We start from the raw sequence: 20,311 nt of genomic DNA, 5'->3' as shown, positions 1-20,311 counted from the left end.
AAATAAGGTTTATAAAAAAAAAAAAAAAAAAAAGCCCTCTTATTTTCAGGGAGTATTGCGGCTGAGAAGTCTTAAGATAGAGCTCGGTGCTTGCAGCGGAGCAGGGCGGTCTAAGGTCAGGGCTGTAAAGGTAGAAGAAAGGGAGGGGCAGGAGGGGTTCACAGGGCCAGTTCAGCCATGGCGCGCTCCAGAGGGTCGCTGGTCCAGTACTCGTGGTCCCAGCCCAGGAACCAGCCGCTGAAGGTCGGCGGCTCGAAGCCCTGCTTGATCTTGACGATGGGCGTCCTGCGGTCTCTGTTAGCCGGATCTGTCTCGATGTAACGGACCGCTGAGGAAGAACAGGACAGGATTCAAGTTAGTGTTTGTCATCGAGTTCAACTGATTTACAAATATCCTGAATATAATTTAAAAAGGACTGTTTGTTAAAACTGATCAGACACTTACAGCCAAACATGTTAAACACAATGTCTGCCAGTAACTCTCTGCAACAGATTGTTGAGACATTTGCCATTAGAAATGCTGATGTCTTAAAACTAAGAATTGTGTTCCCCCTGTGTTACAGGTGCAAGAATTAGTCTGAGAATTTTAAAAATATGCTTATTCGCTTTTTCCCCTGACAGTAACCTTTTAGGTTTGATACCATCCTCATATCTCTGCTGGCAAAATATCACGATTCAGTCAGGAGACAATTTGGTTTGCTTAACATCAAAGCTGCTTTCCAAATGTAGGAATCAACAAAGGGTCCTTTCAAGGGAAACTTTGGAGTTTTGTCCTCTAAAAAAATTAGGCTTTGAGATTTTATCACAGGATTATTATCGATAAATAATAATAATAATAATATTTACTATGTTATTGATTGGAGCAGATCTCTTTGGCCCTTTCAGTTTGCCTCACTTTTTCTTGTTGTGTGACAATTTTACTCCTTTTCTTATAAATAGCTTTAATTTACCAACACCTTCTGGTTTATGTTGCATCCCCTTCCCCCCCACGAGCCGGGTCGTAACATTTAATGACTCTATAGTTTTGTATCTTTTTGATATTGTGTGATATTTTTGTGATAACGTGGTTCTTTTTTGTGCTCATACCAGATGCCATTGATTCAGTCTTCTCCTCCTCCTGGGCCTCATTTCCGATCCAGACAAACACCTAAAACAGAAACGTTTAAAGCACATTTGTTCCATTCACTCAAGTGACTGTATTCTCTGATTTCCTAGCATTCAGAGCTCTGATTCCTTTACCTGCTCCCAGGTATCCAGGATCATGACATCATCAGTGGCGAGGTCCTCTTGAGTCATCTCCCCAGGCACCTCCTCGATCTGAGACAGGAGAAGGATTTAGAGGACATATGTTGGATGTACTTTGGTCATCTTTAGAGGAAGCCTTGACCAGAGACTTACGATGAAGTTTCCGGTCTTATTGGAGCAGGCGAAGAGCCGGGGTGGGTGAGCGTCCATCTTGTCCTTCAGTCTGCTGGAGGTGCGGTATTCGCTCTTTCCTCCCAGAGCGTCCCAGAACTGATCTGTGAGGAGCACAGACACACTTCAAGTTGAAAGAGAGAAACATCCTGTCTGTCCAGTCTCTCTAATAAATGCATAAAAAGCCCCAAAATGAATCTTAAAAAAAATAATAAAAAATGACATCACAGACTTTGTGTCAGATCTAACAAATCTCACATCGGCAGTTAACTCCATACGTTTTGAAAAATAAAGCTTATAAACTCTGAGCGTGGGCTCACAGTAATTCAGATGTCAGAACTCTCTTCTTCTGTCTCTAGCAGCCCGGGGCTTGCCCTCAAAGCTGGCTGTTTAAAAAGTGGAATCTGTTTTATTTATCAATCCAGAGGTTTTGTGTTTGAAATGTCTAGCAGAGAATATGCTTTCTTTTGAGCTTGCAAGCAAATTGCAAGTCACAGCTAACATCTAAAGAGTGATGCAACCCAGTCTTTTTTTTGTTTAAACATAGATGAACACAAGCCCTCACTTTAGCTGACGGTTAATCCTTCCCTTAAAGTGCTTTTTGAACAGCTTTACTACACTTTGCAGTAAGAGATACAAATATGTTGTAGTTCTTTGTGCATCATGTTTCCTCACCAGTCTCTCCTCCCTCAGACAGCTCAGAGGCCGACACTCCCAGAATGTCACACAGCTGCTGGGCACCCTGCTTCTCGGTGTCACTGGCACCCACTCCCACCCACAGGAAGGAGCCTCCGGGTGTCACCAGAATAAACGCATCATTGGAGTTCAGGTTGGAGGACGCTGCGTCAAGCTGCATGGAAGAGGATGACGTAGGTTAAGATGCAAGTTTTACTGTGTGTGTTTCAGTTTCATTTAAAATTCCCTGATTGCATAAAAAAAGTTAGAAAGTGAAGTTGTGTCTTCTTACCTCCACCGCTCTGGTGTGTCCTGCAGAGTTGGAGCGCACCTGGAAGAGTCGAGTTTCTGCAGGAGCAGACTGACCTCCATCTCTGGACGTTCCTCCCTTGTACACCACCATGGGCTGTCCTCCAAACAGACTCATCAGGTGAGCCGGCTCCTTACCCTGCACCACCCTCACCTGGCACACAAACAGCAAAATGACACATTCAAATCAGAAGATGGTTGTTGCGGTGATTCCTGTTGCAAAATAAGTCATGCCTGAGGTGCAACTAAATCACACCAGACAGATCAGCCCATGTTGTGTTTATAAGCATCAGCAACATGTGAAAAATCTCTACTGCAATACTGACTACAGACACAAGATGGAAGCATGGGGCTGAGCCAAGTGGATGTCACGGTTTGAAAAAATAAAAACGATGCAGGGTGATGACAGTCAGTGTCTGTAAGAGAATAATGAGTGTCTTTGGTCTGCAGCTTTAGAGATAAATATTTATAGAAGTCCATTCTTTTTCCAAACCAGTCATTAGAGCAAATTATACTGGTCCTTAGTTAACAAGAGACAATGGAGGCAGTATAATGGATCTTTGTGAGGTGTGCAGTCATTCATTTCTACAGTACAAACATTCACAGCACTCTTAATTCTTTGTGCGTCCTTCTGGAAAATAAAACATCTGTGCAGCTGTTTGAAACATTTGAACACAAATGAAACATTAGTAATATTTAAAGTCTCTCTTATAAACAACAGCACAGTTGTTCCTTCTGTTATGATTCTCTGTTCACACTGACCATTAAGAGGTGCTTTTATAAAGTGTTAGAGGGGTGAAAAAAACATCCCAAAAACTGACAAATCAAGTGAGTGTTTCCAATGCAAAGTTCCCTTAGTGCTCAACACAGACACAGAGTTGTTCCACAGCAGTCACAACATGAACATGATGGTTTAACATGCGAGAGTGAAGAGTGGAGTAAAAACAGACGAATTATCAAAGAAGACGATGTTAGTTAGTTCAGAGCCAGGACTGATCCAAACAAATCAAAGTGGTCTCAACAGTTACATCCAAACTCTAACTTTAGATCTTATTTACAAGTTATATCACAGTCATGATCTGACTGTGTGCCCGGGCAGATTTTGGAACAGGGCTTTATTTATGTGGAGCAGACAGAGCTGGCGACAGAGTCGGAGGGATCCGCCCACCAACATCCACACTGGAATGTCCTGTTTGTGTTCGACGATCATGCCTTCACTGCAAATCCAATTGAACTAATTATCACTTTAATGACATCTTAAAGGTGAAGATAAAAGTAGAAAACATTTATCTGCTTGAATCTTTTAATCACTGGCTATATTGACAAACACGTGGGAGTCTTTTTGAGGAGGAGGTGTAAAGCAGGCAGGGAGAATACCTGAGTGGTTATAGGAGCACCAACAACCTGAAGACACAGAAAAGGAAGGAAACCAAGGAGGACAGAAGCAGCAGCAGGGAAACCGTTCAGGAGAGGAGACAGAGTAAAGGGATTTAAAGGTCAGGAAGGAGGAGGTAAGAGCGCTGAGTTAGCCAGAGGAGAGCAGAGACTTAAACAACATGAATGAAAAGATGAAAATGAAACAATGAAACAAACAAACAGCAGATGTTTTACCTGCACAGGACCACCACCGAGCTCCTCATCCAGCTGGGCCCCAAGGATCGCAGAGGCCCCGATCTCGTCCTGGCTGGAATCCGCGCCCTGCCTGGCAACAATTTGACGGTATTAGTTTCATTCACCATGATAAGAAAGACAGACTGTGACTCTTCATCCATATCACACTAAAGCCAGAGATGAACTTAACGACTTCTGTGTTCTGTTCCTGGAAAACTTGAAAGCACGTTAAATAGACGTGGCTGGGCAGCCCATAAGACCACTTAATTTAGAGAATTACTTTATAGAAAGAACACAATGTGTTCCTCTTGATCTTATTCATATTATTGGACATTTCTTGATTCTGTAAGAGTCTGTTGCTGAACTTTTCTTTTCCCCCGTTTGTGTTCGTTTGCAGTTGGGTTAGGGTTACCATAGGGATAGGGTCCTCTTTAATCTTTCAAGGTCAAATACAGCTTGATATTTAAAAAAATATACATACATCTGAGCTGTATGGACACTTAATTATCACTGTTGTAGACTGGACACTTACACTAAATAGCTTGTGCATTCTATAAACATTTCAGCCCTTGAACTCATATATTACAAATTTGACTTTCATGCTGTGTTTACCTCTTGAAGGCAGCCTTTGGAGTTTTTCTGTGCTCAAAAGTTATGTTTCACATTACATGTTTTGCACCAAAGCTCATTCTGTATAACAGATAGATCACAAATGTGATGAATGCATTTTATAAAAATAAAAAAAAGAATATTTACAGAACCCATTTGTCTTACAATGTATGAAGCCTGTCTAACAAGTTGCCTTTTTTGGCATTGCAGACACCTGGAGATTATTGCATTGTCTATTATGTAACTCCATATGCAAGTTCTCGTACATACCACTGATTGTGGAAATGCACAATCTAAAGAAACTACGTTGCTCTGTAGTGCCAATAATGCACAACTCTATGGACCCTTAAACAAAAAAAGTCGGTTCTGTTTTTCAATTAAAATATATTAGCAGTCAGGCTTCTCAGAGTCATTATCCTCTCTGAATCCTCCAGAAAGCAAAAAAACAAAAAACACTGATTGACCTGTTTCGTGTGGTTTGTATTTTGAGAAGTTGCCTGATTCAGTTTTTTCTGCTGATTGCCTGCTGGTCTCCTGCATTCTTACCACATGTAGATGATGTGTCCCTGACGTCCTCCATGACGGTAGTTGTAAAGGATGATGTAACTGTCTCCTCCGTAGAACTGACCGTATGTGGACGGATCCACCAGCACCTTGTCAGACCCCTCAATGCGCCAGATCTGTGAAGAAACCACCACAGAAAAAGGTTTGTGAGAATATTTAGGGATTCATGTTGTGTTAAATGGATGTACAATAAATAATATAAATGTTCACTTTTATATTCGGTTATGTCTTCATTATAGTGAAAAATGCTCTACACCTAAAGCTCTGGTGCATACACTCACTCATGCACAGATTCCACAAACTAAATCTGGTGCCCCCTACAGGAGACATGTGTAACAGCAGCAGCAGCAGCTTAGGCTAGTTTGTTTTCATTCATTTCTATACTCCTGAAAATCACATTACAGAAATATTCTCAACATAAATCATTGCTGGATAATCAAGCAAGTTCCTCTCCAGGTCATAGAGGTGGTGTGAGTTAGAACAAAGGTCAGGACTCTATCCTCATACCTGTTTCTCTCCACTGCCGTCATCCACCATGCCATGCTGGGCAGCCATGGCGGCAGAGTCGTGCAGGCTGGCAGCGTCGAATGGCACCCTCTCGATCTTGGCGATGCTGTTAGCGATGTAGGCGATGCCCAGGCCCACCGTCTGATCTCTGTCCCGCCAGTTTTTAAAGAACTGTTTGAAGAGCGGCGTCTCACCCATCTCTGGCAGGATCTCGACCTGGGTGTGTTTGGGGTAACCCATCTTCTTAATGAACTCCTCTGCTGCTTTCATCGCTGCCTTACGCTCGTCCATGTTGGCGTCTTTGCCTGTAAGCAAGAAAAACGATTTTGGATTGTAAATATAAGCAGGAAGATTGTTGTATAAAAAACTAAGGAAACCCTAAGAGGACATAGTTCAATATCTTGTAATTACTCAATTTTCTTGTGATAGCTAACTAGTTGTTTTCTCAAGATCTCGACTTACTTATCCCATTATCTCATGAAAACAAAGTTTGTTTTCTCGTGATAAAGAGATAAATAAAGCAAGTATTCCAGAAAACAACCAGAAATATCTTGTAATAACAAGGAGTAAGGATGTAGTGAATAAAATATATTGAACCAAGCCCGCTTGAGGCTCCTGTAAAAAACAATAAAAAGTGAGCATTTTTACATTTTTTGTTCAGATTACATAAATATTAAGAAATAAAAGAGCTGCTAATTATTTTTACTTTTTTTTTTTTTTAAGATTTATTTCTGGGCATTTTGTGCCTTTATTGGAGAGACAGTACAGTGGATAGAGTCGAAAATCAGGGAGAGAGAATAAGGGAATGACATGCCACTGGCCGGATTTGAACCTGGGCCGCCCACTTGGATGGCTACAGCCTCCATATATGGGGCGTGCGCTCTAACCACTGTGTCACCAGCGCCCCGATTATTTTTACTTTTGAATCAAAAAAGGCTAACTAGCTACTCTCCAGTTTGATACCGAGCATGCAGAACCAATCAATCAGTATTTATTGTACTTCATGAGACATATTGAAGAGGTAATTGTAGTACATGAACAGGTTTAGCATGTACAAAGACATTAATGGGCTTCAGAACAAAAGAGTTTGTGGTGGTGCTGCTCTAGAGAAATACCACAAAGACCAAATTCTATTTTTTCTGAGACCTCGACATATGAGTTTATTTAGTTGACTCTGTACTAGGTTTTAAAGTTCAGAATAGACCCACCAATATCTATTCAGCAGGGCTCTAGAGAACAGACTTCTTCTAGATGAACAAACCCCCCCATTTTACTCACCTTTCCAGACAAAGATCTTGCCATCGCAGCCGTGGTCCAGAATGAAGCAGTCTCCGGACTCCAGGGCGCTCTGGGCAAACGGGTTCTCTGCTGCCACCAGTGCGATGGTCATGCCCCCACTAGCATTGGACACCTGCAGAGACGGGACAAAAATATGAGAGAATGGACGTGAAATAACTTAAAATATAAAAACTGTAATGTCTACTTACCTTTGAATTGCAAGATGTTTTATTGCTGGTAATTATGCTGATAGCCAAGGTGAAATGATCTGAATTGTTACCTGAACTTGTACTCTCACCTTGTAGAGTTTGGCTCTCGTCCTGTTTGAAGCATCAGCTTTGATGTCATCCGAGGCTCCATCAGGCAGATCTGGTTTAGGACCCAAAACCTGAGGACAGAAGCAGAGATTTTAAACCCAGAAGTCATATTGAGCCTTAATTAGTGTTCAGTAATCACTGATCTCACCTCTAACATCTTCTCTCTCTCCACCCCCTCTTCACAGACGTAAACTCGGGCTCTCCCACTGCGCTCGTTGTCACGGATACCCTTGGCCACCTGAGTGGCCTTCAGCTTTTCAAAGCGGTTGCTCTGGGAGCCACACCACTGGTAGATCTCCTGTTCATCAAAATTAAGAGCAGATTGAAAAGAAGGTGAATAGTTGAACTTGAGTGGGATTTATACAGTAAGATTTTGTGTTGCACAAAAAATGAAGATCATGTTTCCCATAATTCCTGTAGCTAATCCTTTGAGTCTGACTCACATCTCCCAGGTCCAGGATGAAGCAGTCTCCCTGGTTGAAGCTGTCCCAGCTGACAGGCACCTCTGTTGCCCGGACAACACGGCGACCTTTGACCTGGAACACCCGCTGCACAACCACCTCATTGGTGACGACGTGTTTGAACCCAGAAGCAACGCCCCCTTTCTGGAAGATAAGATAAAAAAAAGTTTTGACTTTTTTGCATTAGACAAAATTTCATTAAGAGTTCCTGTGAGGAGCTTTTGGTTTGTGTGTGTTTTGGCGCCACCTGTGGACAAAGCGATACCTCTAATCTCTGCTGATTCTGTACTGTACACGTGGAAGAAGCACTTATTTGGTAAATCTTTGCTATGTAAACTATGAACAAAGCCTGTTTCGTTAGTGTGCTGTTAAACCCTACTCTAATTACACTTTTTATAAAGTAAAATAAATGGATTCTGTGAAATTCAGTAACTTCATTGACAAACTAACTGCATCATAACAGACTGGATGTTTAATCAGGATACTGAATGACAAAATTCAAGTTATGATTTATTATATTAAACATGTCATGCTTTGTAATGTTGCATTGTAAGTTTAAATATACATGCTATTTTTGATTTAGCTGTACATTAAAATAAGAAGAATATGAAAGATTTCAATTGGAAACTTTTGGAATTCAAATACTTGGTTTAAAAAATAAATACTTGGAAGTCATAAATAAGTGGATGTAACATTTTGAAGATAGGAAATAAATAATGGGCATCTGATTAGGATGCTTTCTGGATGCCTCCCTTTAGATATTTTCCAGCCACCCCCAACTGGGAGGAGTCATTCCCCTCTCTCTCTCTCGCTCTCCCTGATTTCTGACTCTGAAAAAAATCTTTAGAAATCGTGGAGAGAGAGAGAGAGAGAGAGAGAGAGAGAGAGCCAGTGAGCCAGTGAGCCAGTGAGCCAGTGCCGCCTGCTTGGAGGACTACAGCCTCCATACACTAACCACTGCGCCACCAGCACCCCACTCTCTCCCTGATTTCTGACTCTACCCACTGTCCTGTCTCCCAAATAAAGACATAAAAAGCCCCAAAATAAATCTTTAAAAAATGTATATTAAGAGGTGAAAAAAAAGTATGTCTAACCTTAAAACTGTTAATAAACTTGCAATCATCGAGGGCCCTACATAACATTATTCAAACATGAGCCCAGGTTTTAAATGTTAAATCCCTTTAACAAACGTGTCTATTAGTTGTTACAGAGTACAGTTTGTAGCTATAAGCATGACATCTCACCATGTACTTGATTCCAGACTTGAAGTAGCCGAGAAATGTTTTGGACTCATGTCCCTGCACCTCACGGTACTGGATGGGTTTTCCTCCCAGGAAGTCGTCCATTTGGACTGTAAAGATGGCCGCCGAGCCGCTCTCATCCTGGCTGCAGGAATCACCTATGAGGAAGAAACCACAGACATGCTCCATTTAAATCCTGGTCCTTACTCTGCTGCAGCAGTCGAACTGTAGACCTGCACAGGGTGGCACATATTGTGTTTCTGGGATTCCCTCACTGCAGACTTTGTGAGCCAGGAGGTCGATATGTGGACGCAGCAGGGGGTCCAATCACAGCACAGCATTTCAACATGAGATGTTATTTAACATCCTGACCCACAGAGCAGTTCAGTAGAGCGTGAGAGGGTTACATCAGATCATGCTGATGCTATTTCCATGATCAATCAAGCTGACCTAATGCATTTGAAATCAGTAAGAATCTGAACATCTCTCTGTTTGCTAAGTCCGTCATAATTAATTATAATTAAGAGTCAAATACTGAGCTTCCGTTAGTACTCATCTTTTACATCTGTCGGGTTGATTGTATGGTTTGAGTTAATTCACCTTCATAGATTTAGAATATAATCTGCCTTCTATGTTCAAAATAAAGGACAGTCAAACTTTAGAAACATTGTGAATTTATTTGTGAATGTTTGATACCCAAGGTCAAAAAAGGCTTTTATTGAGGAGTGATCACCAAAAGTACCTTCCACTGTATCCATGTCACTCATTCAAGCTTCAGAAAGCTCATAACTGCACTTCTGACCACTATGAAGGCAGTAAGCAGAAGAGGCAACACAGTTGGAAAAAAAAACACAACAGTAAAAGTGTGGTACACACAGCAGAGTTTTTTTTTGCTTTTGTCAACATGTTTTTCAGTCTGCCTCCTCCTAGGTTACATATGTCACATTCAATTTGTCATCAACAGCAAACGCTGTCAAGTGAAATTACTTTCTTCAAAGGTACAGTTTGGCTAAACTGGTTTGTACTGTAGGTGCATGGGAAAACTGAGATGACTGTTATTCTAGGTTTGGCCAGATGTCCATGATGGAAACGTCATAAAAAAGCAAAAACGGATCCTGAGAATGTTTTGCTCTTGTTGCTTTTGAACTTTGATTATGATCATTGGATAACTTTTTTTACGATCATTTAAATGTGAAGCCTTCAAACTTTATACGTCTTTGCTCTGAGTTAGATTGTCCATTTCCTTTTTGTGTTTTTTGTTGTTTCAGGGACAAAATAGGAAAAAATGCTGAAATTTGGACTTCAATCCTCGCCTTTAAATGAATTGTATTCATCAAAGTGAATGAATAAAGTGAATGAATAAAGTGAACATTCCATTTACCTGAACATTATTTCTGTGTTATAAGAGACTCGCTGTACTCACCCAGCCAGAAGTGGAGGTCGTACTGCAGGTTCCCTGAGCGTTGCTTGATGGTGTTGAGGACAAGGTAGGCGTCCCCCGTGTAAAATCCCCCGTACAGTTTCTCCGGGACGGGCACCAGGTCGAAGTTCTCCACCCTCCATATCTGGAGACCTGTATTCTGTCCAGCCCGCTCAAACTCTGGGTGGTGGGCTGCCATCCTTCCTGCAGGAAAAACCAAACACCAGATATGTAGAGCTTTCGTACTTCACAAACAGATGGAGTAAAAACTCTTTGCATTATCCTGTAAAAAGTTAGACTGGGATGCTCTTTTTTTGACAGATGTTTTGCTCTGGAAAATAAAAAGCCACTCCCCTGAAGGCTGAGTTGTTGCCATGGAGACAAAGATAATGTTTACTGATAAAGTTAGATATTAACGGTCAGCAGGGTGAGTCACTCATGATACCCTGTGTTCATGGTGTTTTCCCCAGTTGAGCAGGAAAAGGAAGTCCTGGCAGACATGATTCAGACGTTGTCATAACTGCCAGTGATGGTGGCAAAATAAAAAACACTGTGTGCAATATTAGATGAATAGACAGGAAACTTGACATGTTTTCTCATTTCTCTCTTTTTTTAAATGATCATGACTATGCATGCAATCAACGCTACAATAAAACATGTTTTATGTATTAATTGGGTTCCCCTGCTATTTGTAACTCTATTTATTATATTATGGTGGTGTAGTATAGTAGTTAAGAAAATATTTAGAGATAAAATAAACAGATTTGATTGTCTGGACATAATTCAGTCAGGTTTGAACTTCACTTGTTGTCAAAGTTGTTTAGACACTGAATCCTACACTTCCCATAATGCAGTGTGCTTGTGCCTTTTCTCAGATCAGTGTGAATTCAGGTATTGTTCTATTAGGATTTAAAATCCAAGTCCCATCTAAGATACTCATGAAACTCAGCCTCCATCTGAGCCACAGAAGACAAACTGTCGTCACAGGTCGAGTAGTTTGTAAAACTGGTGGATCACTCCTTTAAATAGATAGAAACCTAGCAGCTCAATATCAACTGCTTTACAAATCTCAGTGCTATCATGGAACACATACTTATTGCACAGCCTTAATGAACACATCAGCAGAAGACAAGTTCAAGTTAGGTACTCTCACCCATTCATGCAAACACATTCCATACCCTGGAGCCGTATCTGAAGGCATTGAGACATGTGGCGCCCATTTAAGAGATTCAAGTGGGCGTCTGTGCCGGCTGGCCTCTCAGCAGCATGTGTGGATGTTTAAGATTTTTAAGATGGTAGTTAAGTTAAGCATCCTGGTATAAACTGTTTTCAACGAGTCTGGAAGCTCTCTGTAAAAAAGGTTTTCCAACAAGGAAATCATCTGTTCTGTTGGGAAAGACCTTTTTAAAGAATCAAAAACTGAATGAATACTACAGTCTCTGGTTTACAGTTGGTATTAAATGTAAACATAGCTTTGTTTGTTAATAAACCTTTAGGACTGTTTCGTGTAGACCTACTGAACAGGAGTCTCTATTGAGCTCTGACCCACACTGCCTAATTATGGCTCCAACAGTAAACACTGAAAAGAGAGTACACAGAGTTTCTCTGAAGTGAAGAGTTGTTCTCAGATTAGAGCCTGACCTCTCTTTAAGGACTTCTAGGACTTATCATTAGAGCACGATCGATTCATCGGCCGGCCGATCATATTGCACCTGAATATCGGTATCAGCTAATTTGATCTCTAATATAGGAAATGGTAAATGGACTTTTGCTTATATAGCACTTTTCTAGTCTGCTGACTACTTGGCCACACGTCTCTTTTATTTAATTTTTTTATTTATGGCTGTGTCTGATTAAAATGACTGAAAATAAAACATAAATTCAGTAAAGTAGCTGTCATGTTCTCTGTGTTGTTCTCCGATGTGCAGACACGGACTCGACTGCGCGTCCCTTTTTTTATTTCTCGAGTCTGTCTGTTTGTAAACTGAGAACACTTCATAATAACATAAAGCGTGCATGTGCTGTATTACAAAGTTATGTACAAGAGGTAACCGTGCTAAGGCCCAGTTTGTTTTGGAGCAGTGTGGTCACAGGCCGTCAAGGCCAGCGGGGGACTGGGGAGCACGGTACAGATTGCCAGTGTGACCGCACCCTCAAAGCGCTTTAACACTGCAGGTCACACCTACCCATTCACACCCATTCACACATTGATGGCAGTGGTAGCTGTCGTTGTTTAAGCTAGCAACACACTAAATGAGTATGTGTATCTTTATCTATTAATCTCTTAAGATCGTAGACATATCTAAGAAAGATATCAGCCAATATATCTGTATTGTTACTTTTTATAGCCCTAATATCGGTATCAGCCCCCAGAATACCTTATCTGTCGGGCCCTTCTTATCTTCTTATTTTCCTATTTTCCTCCTAAAACACATCGAAGCCATCAACATTCTTGACCAAAACAGCTTTTAATAAATGTAAAGTTCAGGTTTTGAAGTGTGAAAACTAAGAAAAAAAGAACTGTAGGTCATTCAGGTCAAAATGAGCACAGATTCCAGTTTTCCACAGGAATGCTGCTTGAACCCGCTGCCTCTCAGTTTGCATGACTAACGGTCCACGTTGGAGCGAGATTCGTCCATTCTTTTAGGCAGCAGTCTGCCCACAAACATGGCAGGAATCTGAGCCTGACCCTGAGAGAGGGAAGTGGCTCAGGATTCATGTAACCAGGCCAACAAATGTGGGGATCCTTTTCCCCCTCAATTTCTGCTTTCCTCTTATGTAACACACTCAGTGCACTCTATTATGTAGCTCTGGAGTGTTTCAACACGGAAAGTCGGAGGGTCATTCTGGTAACAAACACTTTCAGTCAACATCCAGCTCTTTGAATGGGACACTTGTTGACACATGTTGCAGGATTTTGATGCAATGCACTTTGGGATAGATATTTGACATTTTGAGTAAGAGGAGACAATACATTAAGGTATCTAAAGGGGTTAAGCTACAGAGACCAACATGGGTTTAAAGCTCCTTAACAGTGAACACAGTCATAACAAAAATATGTAGTCAAACAGCTGGGTACCACAGAGTCAAACCAGGTCATGCTCCATCTGAGCGACCATGACTTTGTAGCGTCTGCCTCCATGTTTGGCCAGACGAAGGAAAATGGGGCTGCTGCACAATTCCACGGGGGTCATTATAGCTTGAAGGAGGATGTTGAACGCTTTAATTTTCCTACAGTGGCTCTAAAGTTGCCTGGTGGAGTTTCCAGCATGGAGAAACTTGAATGCCAGAAAAGTCAGGCGGCAGATCGAAAGTGTCTGGGGCCACACAGGGAGATTTATACTAACCCTTCAAACACAAGGCAAGAATAAACAATGTTGACCCCCTAATTAGTCAAACATGAAAACAATGGTATCAACCAAAATGGTTGAAATGATTATTCACTAAGAAACACTAAGCTCTCACATCTCGGGACATGGACATAATGAAATTTGGAAACTTTGAATATTGGCCATTACAGTTATTGAAAGAATGGAGAGAATCACATACTTGTTTGACAGCAAAACCGTTTTTAATGTGGATCAGTTTTCTTTATGTGATCTAGTGCTGAGAACAATCCAGCATTTTAGATGTGCATCACTGTTTGAATCAACCTGACTTCTTGTTTTCCTAAATAGCCATGTCAATTAAAAGGCAACCAGGAAGAGTTCTTCTTGGTTCCTGTTCATCAGACAAAGGTTGTATTGTCAAGATAACGTGTCGTCATCTGTTTTTCACTCTGTTTAAAAGTAGAAAATACAATGCTACACCACCTTAGCAGAGGCAGAATAGTATATTGACTGGAAAAACAGAGGAGTTGATTTCTAATCTTGACCAAGCTGCAATCTCTCGTGTTACAATATGAGGCTTATACTGTACTATAGTGAAAGAAAAATGCAGTTTTTTGAGTGTGTACTTGAGGCTAACAGCAAAAGCCAAGGACTCTCCTTTAGTTCCCATATTACAAAGTTTTTACAGCAAAGATAAACATGTATAAAGCCTGGTTCAAAAAAGGGTTTAGGTCTCAATAGCTAATTTTATATCTTGTAAAAACTGTGCGGAGCAACTTTCATAGCTGAACTGTTTGTTTTTTTTCTATGTAAAGTTATGCTCACATTTGCTTAAATTAAGACTTGGCTTATTTGATTGACAGGTGGGCACGTTGTACCTCTTTGCCTGTTTCTAGACTAATCAAAAGTTAGCTTTCCAATAGGGCAGTGTTGTCGAAGGGCTTCAAAACACCACTTCAGGAACTAATAGGTGACGTCAGTGAGACTACAAACAACACAGGATGAAGTTACAAGTTATCTGCTTTTGTTATTTAGCTAGTTGGAGATTTTTTCAAAATTGTGCATATTGGTTTTTCAAGACTTGGATGAAAAATTTGATGTCACTCTATGACATGAAGCTAAAGCCAAGAACCAACTAGCTTAGCTTAGCCTTTAGTCTCAAGGCAGTGAAAACAGTTTGCCAAACCAAAAAGTGCCTTTGCTTAAGCAAACCAACATGTTTTGTTATTTTCATTCATTTACACTGAGTCCTGTAAAAACCACAAGTTTACATGGTAACTGTATTGTAAGCATTTTTTGACCAATGATAGTCTGGCATCCTGACTTTTCAGTGTCTTGTTGATGCAGTGAAGTCGCCAGTTCAAGTCTATCACAGAAAAACACGTTAAACCACAAAACCACATTTCTGCCACAGACTATAGAAACAAGATGAAATGTGTCAGGAGCGTTAGCCCTTAAGAGGTGCTGCTGGTTAGCGCAGTTTTAGCCTGTGGACATATAAGGCTCGCTGTTCCCCCTTCTGTCTTTATTTTTTAAAAGCCAGGCCAGTCACCACACTTAAAACAGAGACGTGAGCAGCAGTGGACATTAAGTTCAATGTTTTAAAGATCTCTGGCCCAACCCTTGTAACCACAGGTCCATTACTTTTAATTCAGAAAATAACAAATAACAGTCAGCAGTTTACTCTTGAACCAGTCTAATCCAAAGTTATTTAACTTTTTCTAATTCCTTGAGTTCTTCTTATATAACATATTCCATATTGTATCCCTATGTTTAATTGTTCTTGTTTATTTACCATGCTGGTATCTGTAGGAGTCGACTTTATAGTTGATATTAATATGAGGCTGTGATGGAGCTCTCATTGTTTGATCACCCAGTGAAACTGTGACACATGCACACTTATGGAACATATTGTTTGGACCGCAGGAACTTTTAAAAGTTCTAGGAGCTGTTGGAGCCCTCCCCAATTTTTATTGATTTTGCACTGCAGGAACTATGAACTATTTCACTTTCTAGAACCCCCGTTTAGAGTGGGCCACTGAAACCTGCAGTCAGCTGAAGAATCGATCAAACCTCCTTTGTGCAGGGCTCGACATTATAACTGACCTGCTGTTGGAGGTTTAGAACGTCTTCTTCAAGAAATGTTTCTATAAAATGGAATAAGTGTAGCAAGTGACCACAGCTAGTAGCATCCCATGATTACATTTGGTGACAAATCCTCATCTCTATAAGTACCACAGATGCTTTAAATAGTTTAAACATCTTTGCAACCATCTTAAATGACTGCAGTGAGAGAATAATAGAAAGATCATAATGCAATAACTTTATGTTCAAACTGATGATAAATCAGTAACTTCTGCTTGAGTTGATATACAGCCATTCATTAACTTAAAGTGACACGCCCAGCAATGTGAAAGCAGCTTGTGTACAGAGAGCTGAGCTGAGCACACGAGTCCTCATGGAGACTGATTCAGAGCAGAGAAAGTCAAATTTGATTCTGAGGTAACTAAAGACATTTTAATAAACTGTGCCGATGCTCTTTGTGACACATCGAGAGCAACAGGAAAAGCTGTTACCTCGGTTTTCACTTCACTTGAAGTAAAGTTTGACATCATTGCTTGTAGTGTAAGTTTCATAACAAAATGTTACCAATTCAATCCCCATGATAAATGTTGAAAACACTCACTGCACATGTCGCTCTCTGTTTGCCAGAAAATAGAGCTGCTTTTAAAAAGAAAATCTGAAAAGTTCAAGAAATCTTTTCATCCAGCACCAGCTGAATACCTTTCCTCTGAAGCAGTTCTCCATTGAAAATATCACTTTTGTGCGACTTCTCAATCTGAGGATCTTTGTTTCTGTGGCACTAAATAAATATGACTGACTTTGACTGTGATCTTTCTCTCTGATGGAGAGAAACGCTGTGTCTGTATGAGCACATCAAAGCTGTTTTATCCCACTGTTAGCTGCTTGTACTGTCTGTGACTTAATAAAGACAAAAACATTAGAGAGGAGAGACAGCATCTGAATCAGCTCACACTTTGAAAATATCTAAGTCGGTGTTAAAAATGTATTTTCCACTATGACAAAAAGAGAGAGGGAGGGAAGAATGTGATGGTTTGTTTTGCACAGATTGAAATGTTTTGAGCAAAGTTTTCTTGAATGAAGGGCAACAGCCGACTGAAATAAATCCAGAACGGCTTCAGGAAGCTCAAACTTGGATGAAGTGACTCAAGGAGGGGTAGTTTGTTTGACTCAACACACACATATATCTATGTGTTTAAATAGAACAGGTCACATGATGAGTGGTCAGTGCTTCATCACAGGCATGCTGGGGAAAACAGATGGAGTCTGCAGGGCACCCCAAAACTCTGCAGACTCCAGAGGTATTCTGAAACATTGTGTGTAGCCCCCCCTGCACATTCTTTGAACCTTTTTTTGCCCCAAACAAACATGGAGGTAGTGTGTCATTCCAGCCTCAGCTATGTGATCCCCTCCCCCATGTTTTGCTCCTCTCCCTCCCTCCCTCTCTCTCTCTTTTGTGTGTGCCTTCGCTTTAGGGATGTGTTTTAAACTGTATCCACTGTGCAGAGAGACAAAGTGGATTCATATGATGACTCTTGTGATTTGTCTGCTGGTGTGCTTCTTTCGAAAACAAGCCTTTAATAGTTTAATCTGTGAAATCTTGTTATCTCGGGATCCTGCTGAGTTTTCCTCACACAAATGATTCCTCCCCCAGGAAGGGAGATTTCTTGATGACTCATTTTCTCCGTGCATGTGGCTTTCTGTCTCTCGAGGGGGGTGTACAGCTGCCCCCTCAGCTGGCTCAGAACAGATACCAGACTACACAAACTGAACACTCCTTAATAAGCACTCTGCTTCCCTGCCGTCCGTTTGCACAGTGTAACACCACGACATTCAAAATGGATGTTTATGACTATGTGAATAACCACAATGATATATATATGGTTATTACAGGATGTGGGAGGGTTGTTAAAGGTGCAATCTACCTAAAAGTACAGCCAGGTGCAGGGTACTCTGTCACATGCCGGATTGAAAAATCTGATACTTTTAACAAAATAACATCTTTGGGATTGTCAGAGCAATCCAATCTATTAAATAGACATTTGTATATTTTACATGTAATAAAACTTGAATGTGTGCTGATAAAGGTCTGAATGCAAAGCAGCTAAAAGGCCCAACGTGTGCTTTAGAGGGGTGGGCCTTTTTTCCCCTTCCACTTCAATAACACTGTAGTCAATGAAGCTTATGGAAAATCTCTCAACTTTTCTCCTGAAAAACAGTCAATATTTCCCACTCCGACGAATGGTTGTCACAACTGATTGCTTACTTCATCCCTTCAAATGTATGCTTTGGAAAGATTTGTATGGTCACTGTCTCATGCGGGACATATTAAGGTTTGAAGAAGAAGGTCTTTTTTAATGCCTCACCCAGCCACGAGGCTTCTCACAAAAAAACAATGACTCAGATGATCCGTCACACTGGTAGTTATGGTTTGGCTTCATTTCAACAAGTAAAACTATTTCATTGTTTATAGAAACCATTGTTGCCATAGTCTATTTTTTTTAAGAAGCATTGACTTTATAACTTGCAGGACAAAACACTTCTTGAGAGTTATTTTAAATGTCCTCTAAAGTATGTATAACCTAAGGGCGCGGTCACACTGGCCATCTGTGTTAGCAAGTGTGTCATCTGCTCTATTTTGTTAAGCTAATAGCTACACTGCTGCAGTGTAGCTCAGTGATTTTAAATACTGAAACAATGGTCAGCCCAAATCATGACAAACCCACCTACCCTCCTTCATAATACTGTCAGCTGTCTTATAACAATGTGCTGCCACCTGTGATGTTGCTTCTGAGAACGACGTGGTACAGGCATTGACCAAAGGGTCAGCTTGTAAGGAGACCAAAACATGTTTACAGTTTAAAGACCTATGCTGTTCATTTTTTCTTGTGTGGACGCACCACCAGATTTGATTTAATGTCAGGCCTTAAACTGTCCCCTTAGAAAACACTTCAGTGTTCTCTTCAACTTCACTTTGGTTATAAACATGGCTACAAACATCCACAGCAGTTCAGCTGTCCTGCCCTCTTGCACGCACAGGGGACAGAAAGCATGCACACAGTTGTTTGGGGCTTATATCTAATTCTAATCTCTGTCTGTGCAACAGCAAAGTGTGGACCTGACAAAGCGCTTTCTGATTGGCTAACAAACCTCTTTCTCATCAGAGTCACTCAGACAGACACAGACTGAAACTACAAAGTCTGGCACTCACATCACAGCTGCTGCAACACTCTCAGGATGTTGTGACCAACTTCCTCACTGAACGGCCCCACTATTTGGTTGTATGTTACTATGGAAACCATGGATGTCTTTAAATAGAGTATACAACTGCCAAGCTCAGTTAATTCCCCCATTTATTACTGTTAGAGGAAATTAAAAAATGTATTTAACCCTTTTTAAAGAGTTATGGGTTAATTTAACCCTAAGTGGAACCAAACAGTATCTTGAATCATCATCCTGGGTTAGTGGGTTTTCACTGCGTGTCCATATATGGCAGTGGCTGCGTTGCACTTTTGACAATAAAAGAATGGTTTACACTTCTTTGAATGGTTTCCAAACGAACTATTGGGGTTCAAAGAGTCTTAAATAATTGTATATGCAGAAAAGAGCGAAATATATTTCTCTTTGTTCACACTGCCTCTTCTTAGGCTATAAAGCTGTGTTTCCGTTAGAGTGGAAAGTAACGGTTCATTCCGTCGGCAGCCTTAATTGAGGCATCAGATGACCGTGCTGTAATCTGTGCTGTGCTGATTCACTGGAAGACAGTAGGTTTTGACGTACCTGAACGGTTGTGGTCGGAGAGACGGACGGAGAGACGGACCGGTTTGGACCTGACTGAGCCGCGGTGAGTGCTTCAAGCTGCAGCGGGAGTAGAGAGGTGTCGAGTCGGCGGGGCGGGGGAGCTCGGAGCCGCTGTATATGCTGGTAAACCGGGACACTCCCTGTTATGACACACCCCTGGTCCGGCTGCTGCACCGCCTGCAGAGGCATGGCAAATCTGCGCACACACACGAACACTGATCTCTGTCTCTCTGTCTCTCACCTGCCTCTTCAAATGACCGCTCAGACTACTTTAGTGAAACTGTTTCAGGTATTTGAAATGTGTTATAAAGGTTATCATTTTATTTTAGGCCTTTTATTTCTGGTGCCTGTGTTGGCTATATAGGCTATTCAATTTCAAAGTGTGTTTTTATTAAAATTGTGCATTGATAATCATGTAAATTACTGCCAAAATTTAGATATTTAGTTTTAATTTAAAGCTCAAGTGTTTGAATAAATTGGTTTCTTTCATTCAGGGATATGTTTGTGACTGCCAGGATTACGTGCAGATTACGACTGCACTTCCGGCTTCCACCTCCAAACACACAGTTTGCATCTGTACAACACTGCCTCTGCCTGGTCTTACTGTAGGCCTACCACCACATGCTAACAAGGCTGACCTATAGGCCTACACAGGGCCGCCCCTGGCCAAATTGGGGCCCTAAGCAGAATTT

General features: G+C 41.1%; 1 protein-coding gene and 1 long non-coding RNA gene across 3 annotated transcripts in view; one reads left to right on the top strand and one right to left on the bottom strand.

Moving 5' to 3' along the window:
• The window catches only part of gsna (gelsolin a), a 20,354-nt gene extending 597 nt beyond the window's left edge, over positions 1–19,757 (bottom strand). The window contains exons 1-17 of one of the 2 annotated variants that reach the window (XM_029276755.2): positions 19,599–19,757; positions 10,411–10,611; positions 8,991–9,145; positions 7,729–7,890; positions 7,434–7,583; positions 7,267–7,356; positions 6,969–7,101; positions 5,691–5,995; positions 5,166–5,299; positions 4,011–4,101; positions 3,777–3,803; positions 2,383–2,553; positions 2,091–2,265; positions 1,398–1,519; positions 1,239–1,316; positions 1,086–1,146; positions 1–328 (exon numbers count right to left, since the gene is read on the bottom strand). The exon at positions 1–328 is cut by the window's left edge and continues 597 nt beyond it. In XM_029276755.2, the coding sequence (XP_029132588.2) occupies positions 159–328; positions 1,086–1,146; positions 1,239–1,316; positions 1,398–1,519; positions 2,091–2,265; positions 2,383–2,553; positions 3,777–3,803; positions 4,011–4,101; positions 5,166–5,299; positions 5,691–5,995; positions 6,969–7,101; positions 7,267–7,356; positions 7,434–7,583; positions 7,729–7,890; positions 8,991–9,145; positions 10,411–10,606 (2,220 nt within the window). In that variant the 5' untranslated portion in view covers positions 10,607–10,611; positions 19,599–19,757 and the 3' untranslated portion in view covers positions 1–158. The remainder of the gene's footprint in view (positions 329–1,085; positions 1,147–1,238; positions 1,317–1,397; positions 1,520–2,090; positions 2,266–2,382; positions 2,554–3,776; positions 3,804–4,010; positions 4,102–5,165; positions 5,300–5,690; positions 5,996–6,968; positions 7,102–7,266; positions 7,357–7,433; positions 7,584–7,728; positions 7,891–8,990; positions 9,146–10,410; positions 10,612–19,598) is intronic. The other variant, XM_020630561.3, reaches the window with a different exon arrangement.
• On the top strand, positions 5,222–5,849 carry LOC136183148 (uncharacterized). The gene is made up of 2 exons (XR_010668965.1): positions 5,222–5,325; positions 5,423–5,849. It is a non-coding gene; the product is annotated as an uncharacterized lncRNA (long non-coding RNA).
• Positions 19,758–20,311: the final 554 nt, after the last annotated feature.

The sequence above is a fragment of the Labrus bergylta genome, chromosome 17 (genome assembly GCF_963930695.1).
Source record: "Labrus bergylta chromosome 17, fLabBer1.1, whole genome shotgun sequence".
In the NCBI taxonomy this organism is placed as follows: domain Eukaryota; kingdom Metazoa; phylum Chordata; class Actinopteri; order Labriformes; family Labridae; genus Labrus; species Labrus bergylta.
The sequence above is the reverse complement of the archived record's forward strand: the minus strand, read 5'-3'. Positions and strand labels throughout refer to the sequence as shown.